A 19,731-nucleotide genomic window follows, 5' to 3' on the forward strand; every position below is an offset into this window, starting at 1 on the left:
TTTTTTTTTTTTTTTTTTTTTTTTTCAGAAAAGAATAGCATTATAAAAATATGATTACATAATAAAAAAACGTTCTGATATGAGATACAGATATATTATTTCTATTATTATTATTTATAAATATCATAGATCACCTCTAACATAATTATATTAGATTTATAACAAAGAGAAATTAGTCTAAAGGCACATCAAAGTTACATCATATTTTGTAACATTCAGAAAGTGATGAAAATACATTATAGGATTAACGAATATAATAAAAAGTAACTATCTTAGCAATATGCGATTTCCTAAACACATGCCACCCCGCCCTTAGCGGTTAAAATATAAACAATTTTTAACAAATTCTTAGAAATATTCAAACAGCAGTCAAAAATACAATGATCACCACTACAAAATTTCTTAGTTCAGTGTATAAAGCAATCTATCATGTTCAATATTATATATAACACTGTAAAATTTTAATATCTATAATATGCTTGGTTCTGTATAAACTTTCCATAATTATGATTCAACTATTTCATTAGCTAAGGGAAAGATAACATACGTCTAGACATAATACAATATATCTATATAGAACATCTCAACAATTAATAATAGATGAATTAATTTTATCTATAGTATTTGTCTTTAGTTTTTGACAATTTGATAATACAACTTCATTCATAAAAAATCTTGTGCGTTGCTAAGTTTGTAACAAAAATCAAATATTTCAATTAATTGGAAAAAGGAATGAATACTTCCCAAAATATTACAAAACTGATAAGTGTAAATTTACCGTTATATTTAGCGAAGAAAAACATCAATAAAAGTGAAATAGGTATCTTAAACTGGTTCAGAAATTGAAAGTCACTGGTTATGTTAAAGATTAAGTAATTTTAGGCGAAGTTTTAAGAAAAATTGCAATTCACGAAAGTTGTATCACATGAAAAAGTATTGTTCTCAGCTAATTCGACTAAGTACAATTTGCCTCAAATCTATTTTCTCTATATATAATTTTCATGCAACTTAACTTCTTGTTGCATTTAAATTATTTAGTTTCTTTATGTCTAAATTAAATTGGACCTATACTATCGCCAAACGACGATGAAATTGATCAATTGAAACTATCGCTCACAATTTTAAAGTTGATAAAAGTTGTTGACTAGTTTCTATTATTAAAGATTTAACATGTTCGGCGTGCATAATTTGATTACACATTTCGCTGCATTTTTGGAATGTTAGTACATCATCTTTAGGAAGAACACGATGTAGACTTTTCAATGATAATGTATGTGGCAGATAGTTTAAAATTGCTAAAATAATAAGAAGTATATTATGGTATAGCTTAGCATATTTCAGTATAAAAAAATCGAAAAAAGTTTACCTTTCATAATTTGCGTATACAGGCATTGCAATTCTTGTCGAGTGTTTGACGAAGAAATTTTATTTTGTGTTAACTCAATTAAATACTTCCATTCCGAATCTTTAGTATACATATCCTAGAATTGTAACACGAAATTTAAATGTAAAACAAATAACAGGAGATGTTATAAAGTACTTAGTGGAATAAAATGCATGATATGTACCTGTGCATATTGCACAACTGCTTGAGGACAATTGTCCATTAGAAGCGCTGTAGCTTCTTCTGTATTTTGAATACACAATGTTTTTAAAGATAAACTGCCATCAATTTCTTGTGTTTGAAGAAATTGTTTAACTTCATACAAGCACTCATTTGGTATAAAATCACAAGATAATATGGATTGTAATTTAAATAATTCCCTTGGTATAGTTTTTATAGAGTCAGTCTTATCAATATCAGCTATATCTTGTAAATCACACACATTCAAAACTTTTTGATAATCTTTCGCATACGGCGGCATCCCATTTAAATAATGGGGTCTAAACTTCTCGAATATGAAGTTATCATAATTTTTTTTATTTTCTATTTTGTACACTTTTGTTTGAGTTAATTTGCCTAAATATGATCGTACTAGTAACTTAAATGCTTCAACCAGAGCGAAATCCGTGCGTATTTGATTTTTATTTATAACAGACGAATCTATAAACAATTTTGTACTAAAGTAGTTATGAAGATATTTTTCAAGGAAAACTTGTAATGTCATTGCTGCATTATGCCCGTCCCGTCCTACTCTTGATGGCAAATATTCTAAAAACACCTGTATAATTTGATGAAGAGATAAAATTCCATCGTCTTCTATAATTTGTATTAAAATTTCGGCAAAAGTTGAATTTTTTTGGCGCATTAACGTTCCGGCAAAATCCGAAAATGTTGGAATCATTGGACTTCTCTTTTTCATTGCCGTCATGTCAAATAATAGATCCCAATGTTCTAAAACTATTTTTTTAATACACAACGCTGAAACTGGTTCAAGTATTTTCTCTGCTTGTTCTTGCTTTTCAGCTTGTATGTATAAGAGTGCCAACGCTAACTTATCTAATTCATCCGTTTCATATAATAACAAAAGATGTATTAACTTTTCTGTGGTGTACTCGCGCAATACAGGACTACTGAAGATCAATTTCAATAAGTCCGATTTTTTTAATTTACATATTATTTCTACGATATTAAACCCCTGAAATAACGCATCAGCTTCCGAACCACTCTTCATTGTAAAAAGAACGTCCGTTAAATACGTAACGAGACCCGGGGCATCTTGACTTGATTTTCTAGATAATACTTCTGAAGGTTTTAATCCTGACATTTTGTAATAAGGTATACAAAGATCCCAATCCGATTCGTACTCAGAACGAATATAATAGTCTCCAAGCAATGCGCATGATTGATTATACAAGTTTTTCAATTTCAACCCATTTTTATTTGCGATATCGTCAAATTCACTAATGTCTGAGCAATTATACACGGTATCTTTGGCTAAACGTATTAAAGCGTGAGCTTCTCCTAACAAATGACGGTACGTGCTGGGACTAGAAGACTTATGACTCCTTGCTGCATTTAAGATATCGTAATATAAATTTTCCAATTTAGGTAAAATTAAAGAGTATAAAGTCCATGAATTTTCAGCTCTGGCTAAAAGTATTAGATAATTTTTGCTATGTAATAGTCGTTGTATCCCCAAAAATGGTCTTAATCCAATTAAACAAACAGGCTCAGAGACACTAGGACATGTGATTCTTAAATTATTTATGTTATTTGATGTTCTTGCAATGTGATGAGATAAACGTAGTGTATAAGATTCAAGGCCAGCCTCGGTCAATGCATGCAAAGCAGTATGTTCCAATGCTACATAATTAACAGGTGCGGTAAATGGATAAGTAGTTAAACAAGCTGCATCTGTAGGATTTGAACTAGTAGCAGAAAAGTGGTAAAGATATCCTTCTTGCAATGTGCACAAAAAGCAGCTTACACCCTGCAAGTATGTGTATTTATCTGATCTTAGGATTGATTTCTTTACACAAGAATTATTACAACCATCAAGTTTATTATTAGCTGCCACTGTTTTAAGTGACAATAAATTTTTTATTGTATAATTTTCTGACCATCCTAAATCAGGAGAACTTGTTTTAATTATAATCCTTATATCTGAAGGGTTTAATATGAAAGGACTTAATGTATGTCCAGGTCCTGCTCTTTCCAAACTTATAGATGGCAAATTTATAGTCAGGGCTTGTGAATTTCCATCTACAACTTCTTGATCAATTAATCTTCGTAATTCATCTCTTTCATTGTACATTAAATGATCTAAATTTATAATAGTATCGTTATTATTAGATTTTATTTTCCTGAAATCTCCTGTCTCCAATTTACTCCATATACTTGTTTTAGAACTTCTATGCTTCCTACTTTTAAATTTTGTGCTTATTCCACTAGAGTCATTGTTTTCAGATACAATGAAATGAAGATCTTGACTAGAAGTTTTACGCTTTGAATTTTTTCCTTGCAATATTGCGTTATCATCTTGATTAGCTGTATTATTGCTATTTTCCACAAGGGAGGAGTCAGTGGATATAGATGTTTTATCAATGGATGAAGAGTTGGTGGAAGTTAATGAACTCAGTTGATCAATATCTTCATACATTGAATTAGTCAGTCGAAAAATACATAAATTTGTTTTATCCATAACTGATATAAAATCTTCAACAATCTCCATATGTGTGGGAGGAAATGAGAATCCTAAAGACCATGGTCGTGCCTCAAAATCTATAAACTTCATCTTTGACACTTGTTGTGTTTCAATTTTGAATTCATGTAGAATGGCACTATTCCCTGCAGCCACTAGAAGATTGCCAGTACTTTGACAGCAAGCAATTAATGTAGGTTGTACACTTAATGGCAACTCTATCATCTCTAAGCTATTCAATGGTCGGTTTAAACTTGGAGTAACACGTCCTGCTATTCTAGCACGCATAGGTTGACTTTGATCTTTCACAGTAGCCCAGTTAACATAGACCCTAACAAAATTATTAACTGTTTTCCCTATATGATTATTAATGCTTGGATCTCTGGATAATTTTGATTCTAATGTCACAACATAATCTCCCTTTGTGCAGTGAACCATTTGATTAATCATATCAACTGTTGGAAATACAGTATATAGCTTAATGTCAGATATCATCAATTCCCAGACTTCAACACAATGAGTTGATAATGCTAAAAGAAGCATTTCATGTCCAGATGTATTTGCTATACAGCTTGCAGTTGGCTCCTCGATTTGAGTGATATTTTGCCCCAAAAAATTATGTACTGTGATTACACGTACCATGTTGATTTTTGTGTTAATAAAAGAGCTCTTTAAACATATCTATATTATGTTTGGAAGAAAATTATTATGTATTATGTAAGTAATTGGAAACTTTTACAAGTAAATTGAACATACATTTAAATTAGTAATTATTTTGTTTGAATTTGACACAAAACTTATACCATTTTAACATTACTAAATAATGCAATTGATGATATTTAATGTATATATTATTATAAAATTTGTTGAAGGTTACCTTACATTTTTAAACTATTAATATACTAGTTGCTTGCGAAATGTATGAGAAGATGATAAATTCGTTGTTTTTTCGGAATCTTTTAATATCAATGAGATATAGAATTAAGCATAAAGATATGTAAAGAAATATCGTTTTGATTTGTTCCGATTAATGAGTATTTATCTTGAACCGCCTAAAAATCAGTGTTAACGAACTCAATGACGCGTTCTTTGACATTCTTAATTCATCTTTCGTGTATTTGGCACCTTTATTATATGACAAATAATATTAAAAGTGACAAGATATGATAAAGTACGAGGAAAACACGTTAGTTTACATTTGTCTCAACAAACACTACGATATCTTGTACATGATTTTATATAATTTAAAAACACTACGAATATTATAAAGTAGAAGAATGCAAATGCAGTTCGTCCGTTTGACAGATCTTTTAGTATGCGCATGTACACTAATGGTTAGACATAGTCATACTACTCACGCGCCCTAGTAGTTTTTGCCCGCCAAATGCGATACATATATCATTATAAAAAATAAAATAATTACGAAATAGAAAATATAAAAAAAATGATACATCCAGAAATAATTGACAAAATATAAAAAAAAAGTTATTTAAATATTAAATTTTTAATAATTCTTTAATTTATGTTAGGTATGATTCTACACTAGATTAGATATACTCAAGTCACAGTAGTATTTTATTATATAAAAAATTATACATGCACTGTTATTATACTGATCTTAACTATATTATACAAGAATTTTATTTCAGAGTGTTGATTTCCGTATTTCATAATCCCATGTTATATTAATATGCTACAAGAGTGTTATTGTCATAAGGTTAAAAAATGTTACAGCAAATGCTGTCTAAATATGTATTAAACAAGCATATTATATTATATTATATATAATATATATGTATATATATATATAATATATATGTATATAAGAATAGAGTTATAACACAATATCTGAGAGATACTTCAATCTTAGATTGATTTCATTGGCACACACAATGGTGAAATATGAAATCATTCTATACAAATTTATCCTATCATTATTTTAACTACTTTGTTGAGATGACTTTCTCAATGTGATTTTTTAGAGTTTCTAATTGTTTCACAGTTTCTGAATCTAATGCAGGAATATGTGACATACGTAAACCAGCATTAGGTAATAAAGACATAACATTGCCATTACGCAAAGGTACATTAATATTAGCAATATCTTCTTGAATTACTGCAGATACCAATAAGGGGCTACCTTGCATACTAAGTACCATTTCCCCTTGTCTTGGACGTCTTAATACATTTAACGGTGTATTAGGTTTTATCTTTGGAGTTACAGGATCAAATACATTACTTCCAGGTTTCAAAGTAGAAGGAGTTGTAAATTTATCAATTTTTAAAGATTCTTTGATACGTTCTTTCCTTACTACCTTCTTTACAGTTTCTTGGTTTATTTTACTAAGCTTCATTTTACTACTATTATTATTATTAGACCTACTACGTGTTCTTTTAGTAGTAGGTTGCACTTTTGCAGCTCTTGATGTTCGCGTCGTTGTAATTCCCTCGGTCACGTATCCATCGTCGGATGCGCTGGTAATTCTCTTTTCGATCTCTTTACCTTTTACCGTTGTCGAAGCTAACGGTTGTAAATCAACAGACGACGAAATTTCATTGCTATTTTCTTTGTCATTATCCTTTTCGTAATTGAGTATCTCACCGAGAGGCATTTGCCGTATCTCAGCTGGAAGCCGAGATAAAGTAACGTCAACAATAGTTTCAAGGCTTTTTATTGCCATTTTTGATTCTGCCTCCATTTTTAAAACACGTAATTGTGCCTGTCTCTCAAAATCTATCATTAATAAATCACTCTCTTGTGCAGATTGCTGTTCTCGTTTTGGTTTCCGAACATGTTTCGTTCGCGGCATCTTTAACAGGCGTAAAATAGTAAAGATAACCAAACTACTTATTTATCTTTTATATCGCACGTTTCTTTTATTACCGTTTAGATGAAATTTGTAAATTAAATTACCACAAATTCTTCGATTTTGTTGACTTACATTAAAATGTTTTCAATTCCGTTTACCGCCGTTAACAGTTTATGATTCGATATCAATGGATACGAAACTTGAAGAACCACCAAATAATTAAAGAATATATGCACCTTATAAAAAGAGCAACCTAGCGTCGTTTATCTGCATTATATTTGAAGTGTTCAGAAATACACTTAAATCAATATAGTGTGTTTGATTTGAATTATGTGAGAATTACCCGCGGTAAATTTTTTAAATTACATATTATTTAATTTTCATAATTACTAAGTTGTTAAAATGGTTAAATTTATTTGTAAAATTATGTAAATAAGTAAAATTATTATTTTTCACGCTAAGTTATATTCGTAATAAATATGTGACAATTATCGGATAAGTGACTGTCTATACTATTTGGAGAATTATAGAGACAGAAATTTTAGATGAAAAACGAAAATTTTAATGATATTGCTAAGAATTGTCAAATAATTATAAGTGTACTTTTTTATGTTTTATCAGTATCAATATTGAAGCAACTTTTCCAAAGTTTGGCGAAGCTTTATCGTTTAAACACTATAATGGATGCCACTATCTCTTATGAAAAACCACTTTCTGATTACAGACGAAGTGAACGGCAAGAGATGATAATAGCTGCTCCATTGGATTTGTCATTTAAAAAAGCAACTACAATGAGTGGTATGTTATGCAGTGTGAAATCTTTACAATTAAAATATTACGTATAATACTATTAAAATTCTGCGTTCTTCTTTGAATATAAAGATTATATTAATAGAAATTTTTATTTTATTACAAGAGAATTGGCAAGTAAACGACCACAAGCAGTACGAACGGGTAAAATTCCGTTGCGGACATCTGCAGATCGTTTTGTAACGTGTTCTTTATGGTTAAGTAATAATTTATTAACTTCAATGAACGGATTTGAAAGTCTTGCCCATAAAGTTCTGGATGATCCAACGAACCTTAGTTGGCTCGATCTTTCTTTTAATGAGATAGAACGAATTGGAGATGACATTATAAAGTTTCCGAATTTAAAAATTTTTTATTTGCACGGAAATAATATTTCGAATATTAATGATATTGTTAAACTGAAGAAGTTACAAACGCTTAGATCTTTAACGTTACAAGGAAATCCCATTGAAAATCTTCCATATTATAGAGGATACATTGTCCATATTCTTCCACAATTAACGGCGCTAGACTTTTCGGCAGTATTATCCGCTGAAAGAAAAAAGGCAGCACCTGCTGGATTTCAGAAAATGATATATGGTAGTACATGAATATAAAACTTTATTTTCAAGTTTTGTATTAAATACACGCCTTCTTAAGTATCATTACTTGTAATATTTTTTCGACAATGTACCACCTTTCTTGAGGTACTTTGACTCAACGCTCTTAGAAATAATTTATTTAAAATCTACTGTTCATTGTTAAATTAACTCAAGATATGTACCATACAGTAGAAATTAATTGTCCTATTTAAATTGTATATTAATTAACAGAGGTAAAAAAAAGGCCCCATATTATATTACAAATTGAATGCGACTGCCCATGTGACGGCAGTACCGTTTTTTGTAATATACATAATAATTTTTTTATACATCCAATAATTCAATGTCGTCTGTGTTTACTGCGATGTTTACTTGACTTTTCTACATCTCTATCTCGAGATCGGCTACGCGATCTATACCGACTATGCGATGATTTATGACTGCCAGACCGTCTTCGTTGCGCTTTTTTCGGTTTCCGAGACCGTCCATGGCTATGACTGCGAGATCTGCTTCTACTATGTTTCTTTCTCTTGGAATGCTTTGTTCCTTCACCCCTAGACGGTGAAGTACTCGGTGATTTCGAACGTCTGAATAAAAATAAAAATGGTTTCGAACATGATAAATTCATAAATCATATTTTATTACTTCGTTCTCTCGCTACATCATACCTAGGTGACTTTGTTCTTTCGGGTGCGGCGTGTGTCCCGCTACGGCTAATGAATCCGCCCCAGGCATTATGGTGTTTAGGCAGTGGTGGACTAGGTGTGTGGCTATCGACATCTCCACTTCTTGCTTTGGTTCTTGCTTCCTCATACTGTCGACGAAGTTCTTCCACACGTTTCTCTAATTGTTCTGGTTTAACGCGAGGTCGGAAATAAAGACGTAATATACGACGACAAACATCTCTAATTGCGGATTCATTAACTTTAAAAAGGGAAAACCAAGCAGGTGAAGTAGGTAAAGGTAATTGAAGTTGTCTTGCTCCTAAATATACACATGCACAAGCAACAGTTTCCGGTTGATGTCTTAAGAATACATCAGATCTTAAGGAATCATTCATATAATTCCAACATTGTTGCATTAAAGCATGGTTTTTTTCATAGCCCAATACTTGCAAATACATAACAATAATTTTGTGAGGATGTTTTACATGAACGCAGAAGCCTAATTCCTTTAGGACTCTTCTCTCAGATTTAATTACTTGATTCTTCAGGGCCACATAATTTTGATCAAGTATTACTGGCTGTATTGGCCTAAAATGGCAAACTTGATAATGAATATTACTCATATGTCGATATTTTCAATAATAGAATTAAAAATAAAATACTTACTTTTGGCTAGAAACTTGTTTTATGTGATTAAATACATTAATAACATCTCTAATACGTCTAGGTGCTTCTTCAATTTTACTAGCTAAACAAATACAACCCATTGCAGTTGTTTCCATATTATGTCTAACTAATGATTTACTGTAATAAAATCGTTGAAATATTACTTGTCCAGTGGCCATTGCAACCTATTAAAAAAAAAAAAAAAAAAAAAAGGAGAATAGAAGTACAGGCTATGCATTGAGAGGTTATAGAGGTTATACCGTTTACAAACATTTTGTTTATTTGTAAAGAACATCACCAACCTGAGGTAATTTTAATAAAATACCAGCTGTCTGTATGAGTTCGCATCCTAATATCCTTAAATCGGTTTCGGTTTCTGCATCCAGACCATCTAAATGTGACGGCGTCGAGTTAAGTTTTTCTTCGGGTAATAGACAATTTTGAAGTGTTAACACGATTTTTCCATAAGGTTTTGCGTTACTTATAGTTGTATTTTTTGCCGGTGCCGTAGAATTTTCTTTTATATTACTCATTTTAATTCACACTGTTTAAAGGAAGAGGAAAAACTCCTCTACGTTCAAACATGTATGCAAGGACAGGTTAACCTATCATTTTCTGAAATACCATACCTTCGAAATATAACCTGAAACAAGTATTTACTTAAAGATGTTATAATTCGTATAGAATTCGCTTCTTGGCATGGCGCTGCTATCCACCCTTGATAATCAACCGTTTTATTTAACTTTTATTAATTTTGTTAATTACGTGGCATTTGAAAAAGCAAATATTTTTAATAAGAATAATAGATTAAATTTGAAATGAAAAATATTTATATATTCCAAATTAATTATTTCATTCTTTTGACTATTGATCACTTTCGCCGGCAAGTATTAATAGTTTGAGGAACGCTATTGCGCGCGAACGTTCATTATTTCGGAAAGTTTGAAATATCAAGGAGCAAAATGATAAGATACGGATACATAAAGGTAAAGTACGATAAAAAAGAATTCAGATATTGTATTATTGTCACATTGAGTTTCGAGATTATCGAAATTATACCGAGATTATTCGTAATGAATTCAACAAAACACATGCATATGTCTGAATCTTTCAAAAATTAAGGACTATGAAAGCTCGTTGTCGAATATCAGTCGTTCGCATTTTGTTGCAGAATCAATATTGTTGTTCCATCAACGTTTTGAGAGAATCCATTGTCAATTATCGACGTTTCGTCTATGAGAGAATCAGTTACAGCAGATTTGGTGAGTTATTTTTTATCCTTCTACGAATACGATAAAAATTTAATTTGAACGTTTGATCGAACGACGCCATTATCTCAAAATATTCGATCATATGAAATTGCGTGATATGCGTAAAAATTTTGTCTTTGGCGTAGGGATAATAAAATTAACTATAGCGAGTTTTAGTTTACGTATATAATTATATATCCTTTTGTTATTACATGTCAGTTTTTTGTCGTTTAAAAATCAACATACATGCAATTGTGTTTTAAAATTTTTAACGGTGTTAAATTCACACGAATTTTCGATCAATTGAAATTGAACGTTTCCGAACTTACAAAGTAATAGGATTTTGCGCATATTTTGTAAGGACGACGTACTAGCGCAATTATAAATATATACATATCAAGAAATAATACATATAATATAATACAGTCGCATAACATAACAATTATTATACAACGTATACATAATAGTAACTCATAGTGAAACGTAACGCAAAGTAAATAAAGAAATAACAATAGCATAGATATCATTCATACATTACACAAATAATTGTATTCCTAGTTTCTTCGAGTTTACCTCTTTTTTTTTTCTTTTTTTTTTTAAATTTCGGTCCCTGTGTTTCTTATTACGTACACGTTTTACTATGGTAGACGAGTAGGAAAGCAGGTTTCGTATTGGCTATTCGATTTTCGTTGTGCTTATTTAATCTTGTATTTTACGTAGTCGGTTATGAAATTTGAATAATCGAAATTTAAATCATGATAACGGATCTCAATACAATGCGAGGTACTTGGATAAATGTGCTGCTTTCGCATAAAGTTATCGTATGGACCGAAGTAGGAACAATTTTCACGTTAGAAATAAACTCATTGTACGAATCATATCAATCGTGTTTCACAAAATTTGTTGCTCCTGAATTACTAAAAAACCATACCGTGTTAACGTATTCGTTTGTACAGAAAAAGGATATCTGTAATTTTCAGTTGAAATCGAGCGACTCGTGGAACATTGTTGTAACGACAAAGCAACTATACATCGATGAAATTTCTTGAAGGATGTGTGGCCTTAAAAAATTTGAAAAAATAAAATTTTCAGCATCCGTGCTGTATTTTTCCCTGTATCGTACGGCGTGCGTGTGCCGCATTCTCCTATAAGACCTTAAAGCATTTGAATTACTTAGAAATTGGTACACATATCCACGCTAAAAGTCATTCGATAACATTACATCGGTATGTAATGGCAGTGATGTAGCTTTGTCCTTCGTTTAAGCAGGAAGAGTTTCATTCATCCTTAAAACAGTTTGTGTAATTATGACGATTCAGCGACGTCTGTACGAGATTTCGACGAAGCTTCGTTATTTAAACGCGTTGCATCGTTGCACGCAAGCTGACTTTCAACCTTTTCCGATCCTATGCTGTCCATTTTATTTTCCGACTTGATCGACGCGTTCAAACTTTTTAAAAAGTTGCCTAAATGCTCCGCAGCTATTGGATTATTTGCCCACTCGTTTGAGGGAAACGCAGCCAGTAGTCTCTTCTGAAACATCTCCGAGGTCAACTGTTTCGCGTCAGCCTGTTTGATGGTAGCTTTTTTGTCATTATCGTTCGTCGAGTCTTCGGCGACATTATTGTCAATTTTCGTCGAATGCTCCGAAGACTTTACCGCGTCTGACGTTTGCGAAGGAGAAGGGCACCCTTGTTCGACCGTTGCGGAGCAGCCCTTGTTAGAAGGGCTTTCGATAGTTACAGAGCTAGAGTCTGGACTAGCAGGTGATTTGCTACTCGATACTTCCGCACCTATATTGTTTTTTTTTGTCGGACTCGGTGCGGGTAGATCATTGTCTATTCCATTCGAGGCGGTGTTTACATTATCGTTATGACCGCTGGTAGTCTCGTTAATGGTGTTTGCATTGGTGTCTCCAGGAGGTGGCGATGGAGAAGCAGTAGACGATACTCTTGGACTCGCTGCTTCGCGATGAGGTGTCTGTCGCGACGAATTGTCCGGTTCCTTCCTGGAATCGTTACCCGTTTCCAAGTTAGAATCACGAGTTACTTCGGTGGGTGTTTTATCCTCGCTGTTGGTGTTGCCGTTGTTGGTGCATCGCGGCGAATATCGGTTGTTAGCTTCCGCGACTGGCGAGTATTTCGTTTGGACGGACAATTGTTGACTAGACTCCGTAGAGTCGAGAGATTCGTTATTGCGAAACACGGGTGTCTTGTTGGGTTCATTCGCGGCAGATCTGTTTATACACGCTGATTTCTCGTTCGATTGCTGTTGCTTAGTTATCGCAACAGCCAGAGGTGCCACCGATGATCTTGCTGGTTTCACTGGCGCACATTGAGCAGCTAGATGACTTTTTCCGGATGCGTTATTGTTGATATTTCGATTGTCAGTGTTGGGTACGTTGGTAGAATTCGAGTCTGTGCCTTGAGGTAGCCTTAGCCTTGCATCCATTTGAAATTGCTGAAGATTCGGTGTTTGGCTCAGGGCGTAGAGACTTTGCAGACTCGGAAAGACGGACGAAAGATTCGTATTAGATCTAGCGTTATTTAAAGGGCTGGAAAATCCAGGGGCATAGACTGGTGTTCTCGTTGGTGTTGGAATTGGACAATCGTTCACTCGATGCGCTGCCGGAGTCAAAGAACCTGGTGGCGCACGATAATATCTATGGCCACCGACAAGCGTCACAACCTGGCCCTGATCCGAAATACTCGGCATGTCTCTGACCGTCGATTTCGCCTTAAGCTTTGTCACGGGCTGTGGTATTCTTAACGGATGTATGTCCATCTTCTTTCCTCCGCTAAGGTCCAAAATATCTCTCGATTCTTGGTCTCTTTTTCGCTTAGCAGGAGGTGCCTGCCGTTGTTGATTCGCATCGCGTTCCGATTGCTTGGTTTGCCTTGGTTTCGACGGTGCGGGCATCCTTATCTGTCCTGCTTTCAATGCCTTTAATACTCGCGGATCGACAGACCTATCGTTAAGAGTAATGCTAGGACTTACTTTTCCCAGAGTATTCTTTCGATTATCTTTGGCATCATTTGGCTCAGTGAATCCACCACTGTTTCCTGGTGATTTTGGTGCCGTCAGAGTTATACTGAGACTCGCAGGGATATTCAATCCGCAACCGTCTAATATGTTTCTCGTATCGTGCGAAAGTACCGGACTCGAGGCAGGTTTCGAACTTGGCGTTGTGGGTGTTCGACTAGGACCAGCTTCGCCAACTATGTTCGCGAGTCTTTTCGCTGGTACAACGTGCTCTGTGGGAAGCTTCCGAGGCGATTTTGCGGCGTTTTGTACAACAGCAGGCGAATGTACAGGATTTTGCTTCTTCGAGATCTGGCTTTGAATCTGTTGCTGCCTCTTTCTCTTAATGTCGAATATAGGTAGACCTGGCGGGCATTTTCTTTTCACCGCTCCCGCAGGTACCACGGGTGGGTCGTTCGAAAAAGTATATACATCCACCTTCGCGGGATTGCTATTCACGTTCGTGTTCATACCTGCATTTGTACTCTTCGGGTAACCAAATGCGCACGTATCTACGTCACTGCACTGTTTATTTGTATTCACTCGCGCATTGCCAGTAACTCCGCTCATCGCTGTAACCCTTTTATTAGCACTCGTAGCGTTTCCACTCGCATTTACACCGATATTCTCGTTGTTGCTCTTACTCTTTGCGTCATCTACGTTATTCGAAGTTTCCGTCGCGACGTCGTCTTCTTTCTTAACCGTGACGCTACCTTTGTTCTGCGTATCGTTTATTTCGTCGACGGCATTTAGTTCGTTAAATTTTGAGGAAGATTCTAACGATATTTCGGTCGCCGATTCCCTGGCTGTTAGTTGAAACCCTTGAAGGAATTGTTTCTTTTCCTGTAACTCTCCTGGCTTTTTCTGTATAGTCTTCAAACTGTTATTAGCCGTAGGTTTCTCGGGGGTTGACTTTTCCACGAAGGTTACTCTCCTTCTTTGCTTCTCCTGCTTCTCTACCTGACGTTTGTCCCTGTCTCTCTGAATCTGTTGAATAACCAACGCGTCGGAATTATCTTTATCCACCTGACCGCAATGCAGTAACACGTTGCTGATAACCTTAGGCTTGTTTGGACTCGTATTGTTCGGAGAGCACTGCTTCAACGTGATCTTCACTCCGTTCGAATTCTGTCCACTGCCTATACTCACAACGCTAAATTCCGGATTGGCCGGTTTCGTTTCTATGCTCGTGGTACTTTGTTCTTTCATATTCCAACTCCCCGGTGGACTTCTCAACACCTCGTACCTTCCGTCCGAGTTTTTTAGTATCTTAATAGGTGTCTTGATCTGTTTATTTTCGCTACTGGGCGTTGACGAGGTAATAGCGTTGGTGACTGTCGTCGTGGACGCGATGCTCGTCGATACCGTCGAAATCGTCGTCGACGTCGCGGTTGTCGACGTCGCGGTTGTCGACGTAGCTACGCTACTCGACGGTTGCTCCTCCTTTATAGTCACTTTCTTCACCTCGTTTATGGATGTTTGATCATTCGGTGCACGCTGTTTCTCGCTCGAGACTTGGTTCTGATTGTCCGACACAGGTTTCTCATCGTCGTCGTTCGTGCGCTCCGTTTCCGGTCGAGATTCGACGTCATTCTCGGGATTATCCGAAATAACATTGTCCTGCGTTGCAACAGAGGCGTCAACCGGTGGAAAACTGGCACCCAGACCCGGTGTGGACGGCCTGTCATGAGGAGGCGCTTCCAATCTTTGCTCTTCTAACGCCACTCGGTAAAAAAATCGCATCGGTGCGTTCTAAAATGAAAAATTTCGATCGTTAGACCTCGAAGGGGAAACAGGTTTAAGATATTCTATAATAGTCGGATTGGACGATGGTTTACCCTTTTCCACGCGTAAATATAAGCGACGTCCATCAGGGTCCAGTGTTCCGGAAGCGGAGCACGTCGATGACAGATTTCTATGGTGTATCTCGTCATGTCGACGCTGTATTTCAAGGCTAGGAATTTTTTTAAATGCGCAATAGTTACCAGTGCCGGGCACTGAAGGTACCGCCTGTTACTCGTTGTATTTGTGCCGTGATTGCTGGTGCTATTGCTACTGCTATTATTACTACCGTTGTTACCGCTATTATTTTGATTGTTAGATGCGTTCGAGTTGTTGGTATCGTCGTTGGTGCTAAGTAAAATGGTCAAAGGGTCTGCTCCGGGTGGTAGGTATTCCAAGCTTAAGCTTACCGCGTCTTCCGGAGCAAAAATTAATCTTCCGCTTACGTCTTCGCCGCGTTGTTCCGGAGTCGCTAAGTCCGCTGTGTAAAATATTTACAGATAGAAATAATTCTTAGAAGAAGTTCGCCGGAACGACAAGGATTGGTTATAATTTCGAACAGTCTTACCGTGCTCCGGATGTTTCTTATAAAACTCCCTTCTCTTGCGCATCTCTTTGTGATACAATCCTGGGACCAACTTGTAGACGATATCCTGTAACGCCTTGTCGGCTCTAGAAATAAAGATCGTTGAAGAGAATTTTCAAGTGTCGAAGAATTGGAGACTCGGCGAGCTCGATGAAGCGGAACTTACTTGATGTTCGGCTTGGCTTTGTTGAGAACATGTTTGCAAGAAGGACAATGAGCTTCTGTGTTGAGATGCTTGAGGATGCAGCTTCTACAAACTGAGCGGCGAAAAACGACATGTCATTATCCGTTCCGTGTAAAATAATTCAGGCTCGATTCAATTTACTTACACGAATGCAAACACTCGACGACGGTAGTCGCGTCTATAAGGTATCCTCTGCACAACGGACAAATAAGATAGGGATTTACCTCGCGGAGGTAAGTCCTTTTACCCATTCCCGACATTTTTCTTATTGCGCCACCGGGTCGTCGGTGATAGTGCCTGTAACGACAAAACACGGTTTCTGTATTATAACATAGGTCGAGGGAAAAGTCGCGTGTCCGAAAAAAGACAATCTTGATATACCCACGGGAATTTTCGTTGGGTAAAAAATAGAGCGAGAATCTTTGTCGCGCGAAAAGGTAGCATATCGGTTTTTCCTTATGAACGTGCATCTCTTCGCGTATTCCTCTTGGTACTTGGGTGGAGGAAAACAAACGGGTTAGAATGCCGAATGCGTATGGTATCTACGGTGAGCGGTTCCTTTTCGGAAAGCAGCTGCCTGATTCGCGCGCGACGATAACGAGATACGCGACGATAATTCGCAAGTTTTGCAGATAAATCGCACGACATAGGAAACGGTTAGGCCGTGTCACGGTGTTTAGCCCACTTTCCCGAAGGTTTCTCAGGTAGGTAGAATCCCGTTGCCTCGTTCTCGGCCCCCCTCCATCGGGTTTCAACCACCCGTAGGTATACACGGGTGCGTTTTATCCTCGTTCTCTCCCCGCCCGAATTTGTCCTTTCCGTTTTTCCATTCGCCCGGCGCGCGGTAAAACCGCCAAACAGCAGCCCTTACTACGCGAACGAAACGCGTTTGCACCCAGTGTATCCGTCGAATACCTGCACGTATTGATCGAATATCGTGCTATTTCGCGGAGAGCCAACGATAAGTCGGTTAGAGACGCTATCGTTATCGTTGCCAAGAAATGAACTCCGCTCGTTTCCAGATCGTTCCACGAATTCTAAGCATCTTGGCTGGTCCGCGAGCGCGTGTACGAACACGAAGAGAGCTCGAGGACGAAACGATACGCCAAAGTACGGAGGAGTGGCGGAGAATTACGTTCAATTCCTAACGTCACTCGTCATTGCGTTTGCCACGACGAATCTACGAGCGTGTCAACGTTGTTTCGCGCTGCCAACAGAGATAGAAACCGAAGAGGTTCTCGCTCGAGTTCTCGACTCCGTTACGAGGTTTCTCTCCCGCTTTATCTCGCGTACTCTGCCAAGACGCGAGACTCCGCTCGGAGATGTCCTAACTTTTCCTTCGTTCCTTCGTGTCCGTTTACTCGGACACTTTCCTGCCACTGCCGTTCCCCGAGTGCAGCACGTGTCGCGAATGGAAGTAAAGCTCTGTACACGACCATCGAATTCACCCTCGAAACGAGATGGAATCGAGTCTTCCGCACCGGTCCTCCAGGACGATCCCAATTATCCTAGTGGATATTAATTAGGATCGTTTGGATAGCGAATCGGCACGCGTTAAGTACACACACCACGCGTTCTGCGATGTCTAGTACTTTGTCTATTTATATCGACCTACTCGGTAAGAAGCGAAATTCTCAAACGGCGTCGTAAGTGGCGATAGCAAGAGGGCCTACTCGGGATCGTTACGAATCGACCAGGGGCTATCTAATGCTCGAAATCCGCGTAATATCTCGCTCGAATACGCGAATACGTGGACGATTTCGGAGTTCGATTCCATCGTTGATCGATTCGAGTCTCGAATGGTCTAAAAGACGGGTTTAAAAGGACAAAGCGACGATACAGAAATGGCACGTTTACCGACAACCTGCACTCCGAAACGATTACGCACCGCGCAATGTTACCAAACTTTCTCGAGTCATCTCGCGCGCAAAGAGAAATATTTCCGTTATGTTCGAAACATCTTTCACGCGTGGCGTTGTTCCGTTTCTCGGTACCTTTGCGAAAAGTATACACGCGTTTGCTCGATCACCGTCTCTGGCAAGACGCGGCAGAAAGAATAGAACGAGGAGCTCGTTAAGAGAGATGGTTGTTCCAACGGAATACGAACGAGCGTGCCCTCGTTTCGGATCTCTCGTTTTCTTTCGCGAAACTTTAGCCGTCTTATCGCGCGTTACGCGAGTTACAGATTAGACCCCCAGCTGCTCTCTGATCCCTCTACCGTCGCTTCTATGCGGCCGTACCCCGAGGAAAGAGAGTAGGGAGACGACGACGACGACGACCCTACTGGGCGGAAGAGCACGATTCGGAGTAACCTAGCGACCGTTTGCAAAGATCGCGAAAGAATGGCATTCGATCGGTCGTCGGCCAGCGTGTCTTACGCCGACCGTTAAGGGAAAAAAGAAGGAAGAAAGGCATTCTGTCCTCCGCGAATATTCGTGGCTCGAGCACGTCCGTCTTCTTCTCCCTTCGTGAAATTCGTTCCCCCGGCCGCGGCGGGGCCGGTGAGGTCGGAAACGATTGGGTAATCGCATTTTTTTCCATCGATTGCTCGTTCGTCAGCAGACCGTTTCGCCGATACGGTTGTCACGTGACGGTGCAAAGTTTCCGATGGAATCGGTGGAAACGGTTAGAGGCGACGACGAGTGAAAAGACGTGGCGGCGGCTGTTGGAAGCATGGAGATTTGGTCGATCGGAAGGAATTTCCCGCGTATCGTTCCGTTGCTTTCGTATTCCGCGTTTCACGGCGATCTGGTTGTCGAGGCAGCCAGCTGATTAATCAGTAGAGACACGTTTCCTCCGCGTATCGTAGACAACGGAGGGGTTCGCGCGATCGCGAAGGCGAGCATTCCGCGACGAAAGCGGCAAGACGAGTTTTTTTTCCCCTTTTTTTCGCAACGTGGAAAGCTTTCGATGTGCCGTGCGTGCTACCGTTACCTTCGATTTCGGACAATAGCCGTTAGAGGAGAAGATCCGGCGGAGCCGAAAGGCGGGCAAGTTGGCAGATACGGAAGGACGGATATCGGACGGATAGCTCTATCCCGGAGAAACCGGCGGTGTTCCCAGTCGATGTTTATTCCATCGTCGCGCGTATCGCGAACGCATACCGAGCGATTTCGTCGAGGACGAAAGAGGAGGCAGCGCGAATATGAGAAAACGCATAAATACACGAGTACGCGCACGAGAGCAAAACGACGCGTGCGAGTCGGAGGAAGAGGGAACACCCGCAAGAGGATAGAACGAGGGGAGGGGTAAACGAGTAGTAACGAGAGAAAGAGACGGAGAAAGGGAAAG

General features: G+C 37.8%; 5 protein-coding genes across 6 annotated transcripts in view; 1 reads left to right on the forward strand and 4 right to left on the reverse strand.

The window, feature by feature from the left end:
* Positions 1-1,070: 1,070 nt before the first annotated feature.
* On the reverse strand, positions 1,071-4,831 carry LOC108555386 (Hermansky-Pudlak syndrome 3 protein homolog). The gene is made up of 3 exons (XM_017911014.1): positions 1,569-4,831; positions 1,367-1,481; positions 1,071-1,295 (listed from the first exon to the last, which is right to left on the reverse strand). The coding sequence occupies exons 1-3, from the start codon at positions 4,725-4,727 to the stop codon at positions 1,114-1,116; spliced, it is 3,456 nt and encodes a 1,151-aa protein (XP_017766503.1). The 5' UTR covers positions 4,728-4,831; the 3' UTR covers positions 1,071-1,113.
* Positions 4,832-6,028: 1,197 nt separating this feature from the next.
* Positions 6,029-7,033, reverse strand: borr (borealin-related). Its single transcript, XM_017911331.1, has one exon. It carries the CDS (start codon positions 6,893-6,895, stop codon positions 6,029-6,031), a length of 867 nt encoding a protein of 288 aa, XP_017766820.1. The 5' UTR covers positions 6,896-7,033.
* Positions 7,034-7,575: 542 nt separating this feature from the next.
* LOC108555588 (leucine-rich repeat-containing protein 51) lies at positions 7,576-8,295 on the forward strand. The gene is made up of 2 exons (XM_017911333.1): positions 7,576-7,693; positions 7,814-8,295. The coding sequence occupies exons 1-2, from the start codon at positions 7,576-7,578 to the stop codon at positions 8,293-8,295; spliced, it is 600 nt and encodes a 199-aa protein (XP_017766822.1).
* Positions 8,296-8,535: 240 nt separating this feature from the next.
* On the reverse strand, positions 8,536-10,228 carry LOC108555586 (cyclin-L1). Its single transcript, XM_017911330.1, has 4 exons — positions 9,920-10,228; positions 9,618-9,802; positions 8,955-9,539; positions 8,536-8,873 (listed from the first exon to the last, which is right to left on the reverse strand). Exons 1-4 carry the CDS (start codon positions 10,148-10,150, stop codon positions 8,627-8,629), a joined length of 1,248 nt encoding a protein of 415 aa, XP_017766819.1. The 5' UTR covers positions 10,151-10,228; the 3' UTR covers positions 8,536-8,626.
* A 1,249-nt stretch (positions 10,229-11,477) lies between these two features.
* Positions 11,478-19,731, reverse strand: part of LOC108555585 (serine-rich adhesin for platelets-like) — a 9,016-nt gene continuing 762 nt past the window's right edge. The window contains exons 2-6 of one of the 2 annotated variants that reach the window (XM_017911329.1): positions 16,586-16,737; positions 16,423-16,513; positions 16,239-16,342; positions 15,727-16,151; positions 11,478-15,640 (exon numbers count right to left, since the gene is read on the reverse strand). In XM_017911329.1, the coding sequence (XP_017766818.1) occupies positions 12,173-15,640; positions 15,727-16,151; positions 16,239-16,342; positions 16,423-16,513; positions 16,586-16,700 (4,203 nt within the window). In that variant the 5' untranslated portion in view covers positions 16,701-16,737 and the 3' untranslated portion in view covers positions 11,478-12,172. Of the gene's footprint in view, positions 15,641-15,726; positions 16,152-16,238; positions 16,343-16,422; positions 16,514-16,585; positions 17,030-19,731 lie in introns of those variants that run through there. The other variant, XM_017911328.1, reaches the window with a different exon arrangement.

The sequence above is a fragment of the Eufriesea mexicana genome, unplaced genomic scaffold (assembly GCF_001483705.2).
Source record: "Eufriesea mexicana isolate 0111107269 unplaced genomic scaffold, ASM148370v2 scaffold124, whole genome shotgun sequence".
NCBI lineage: Eukaryota > Metazoa > Arthropoda > Insecta > Hymenoptera > Apidae > Eufriesea > Eufriesea mexicana.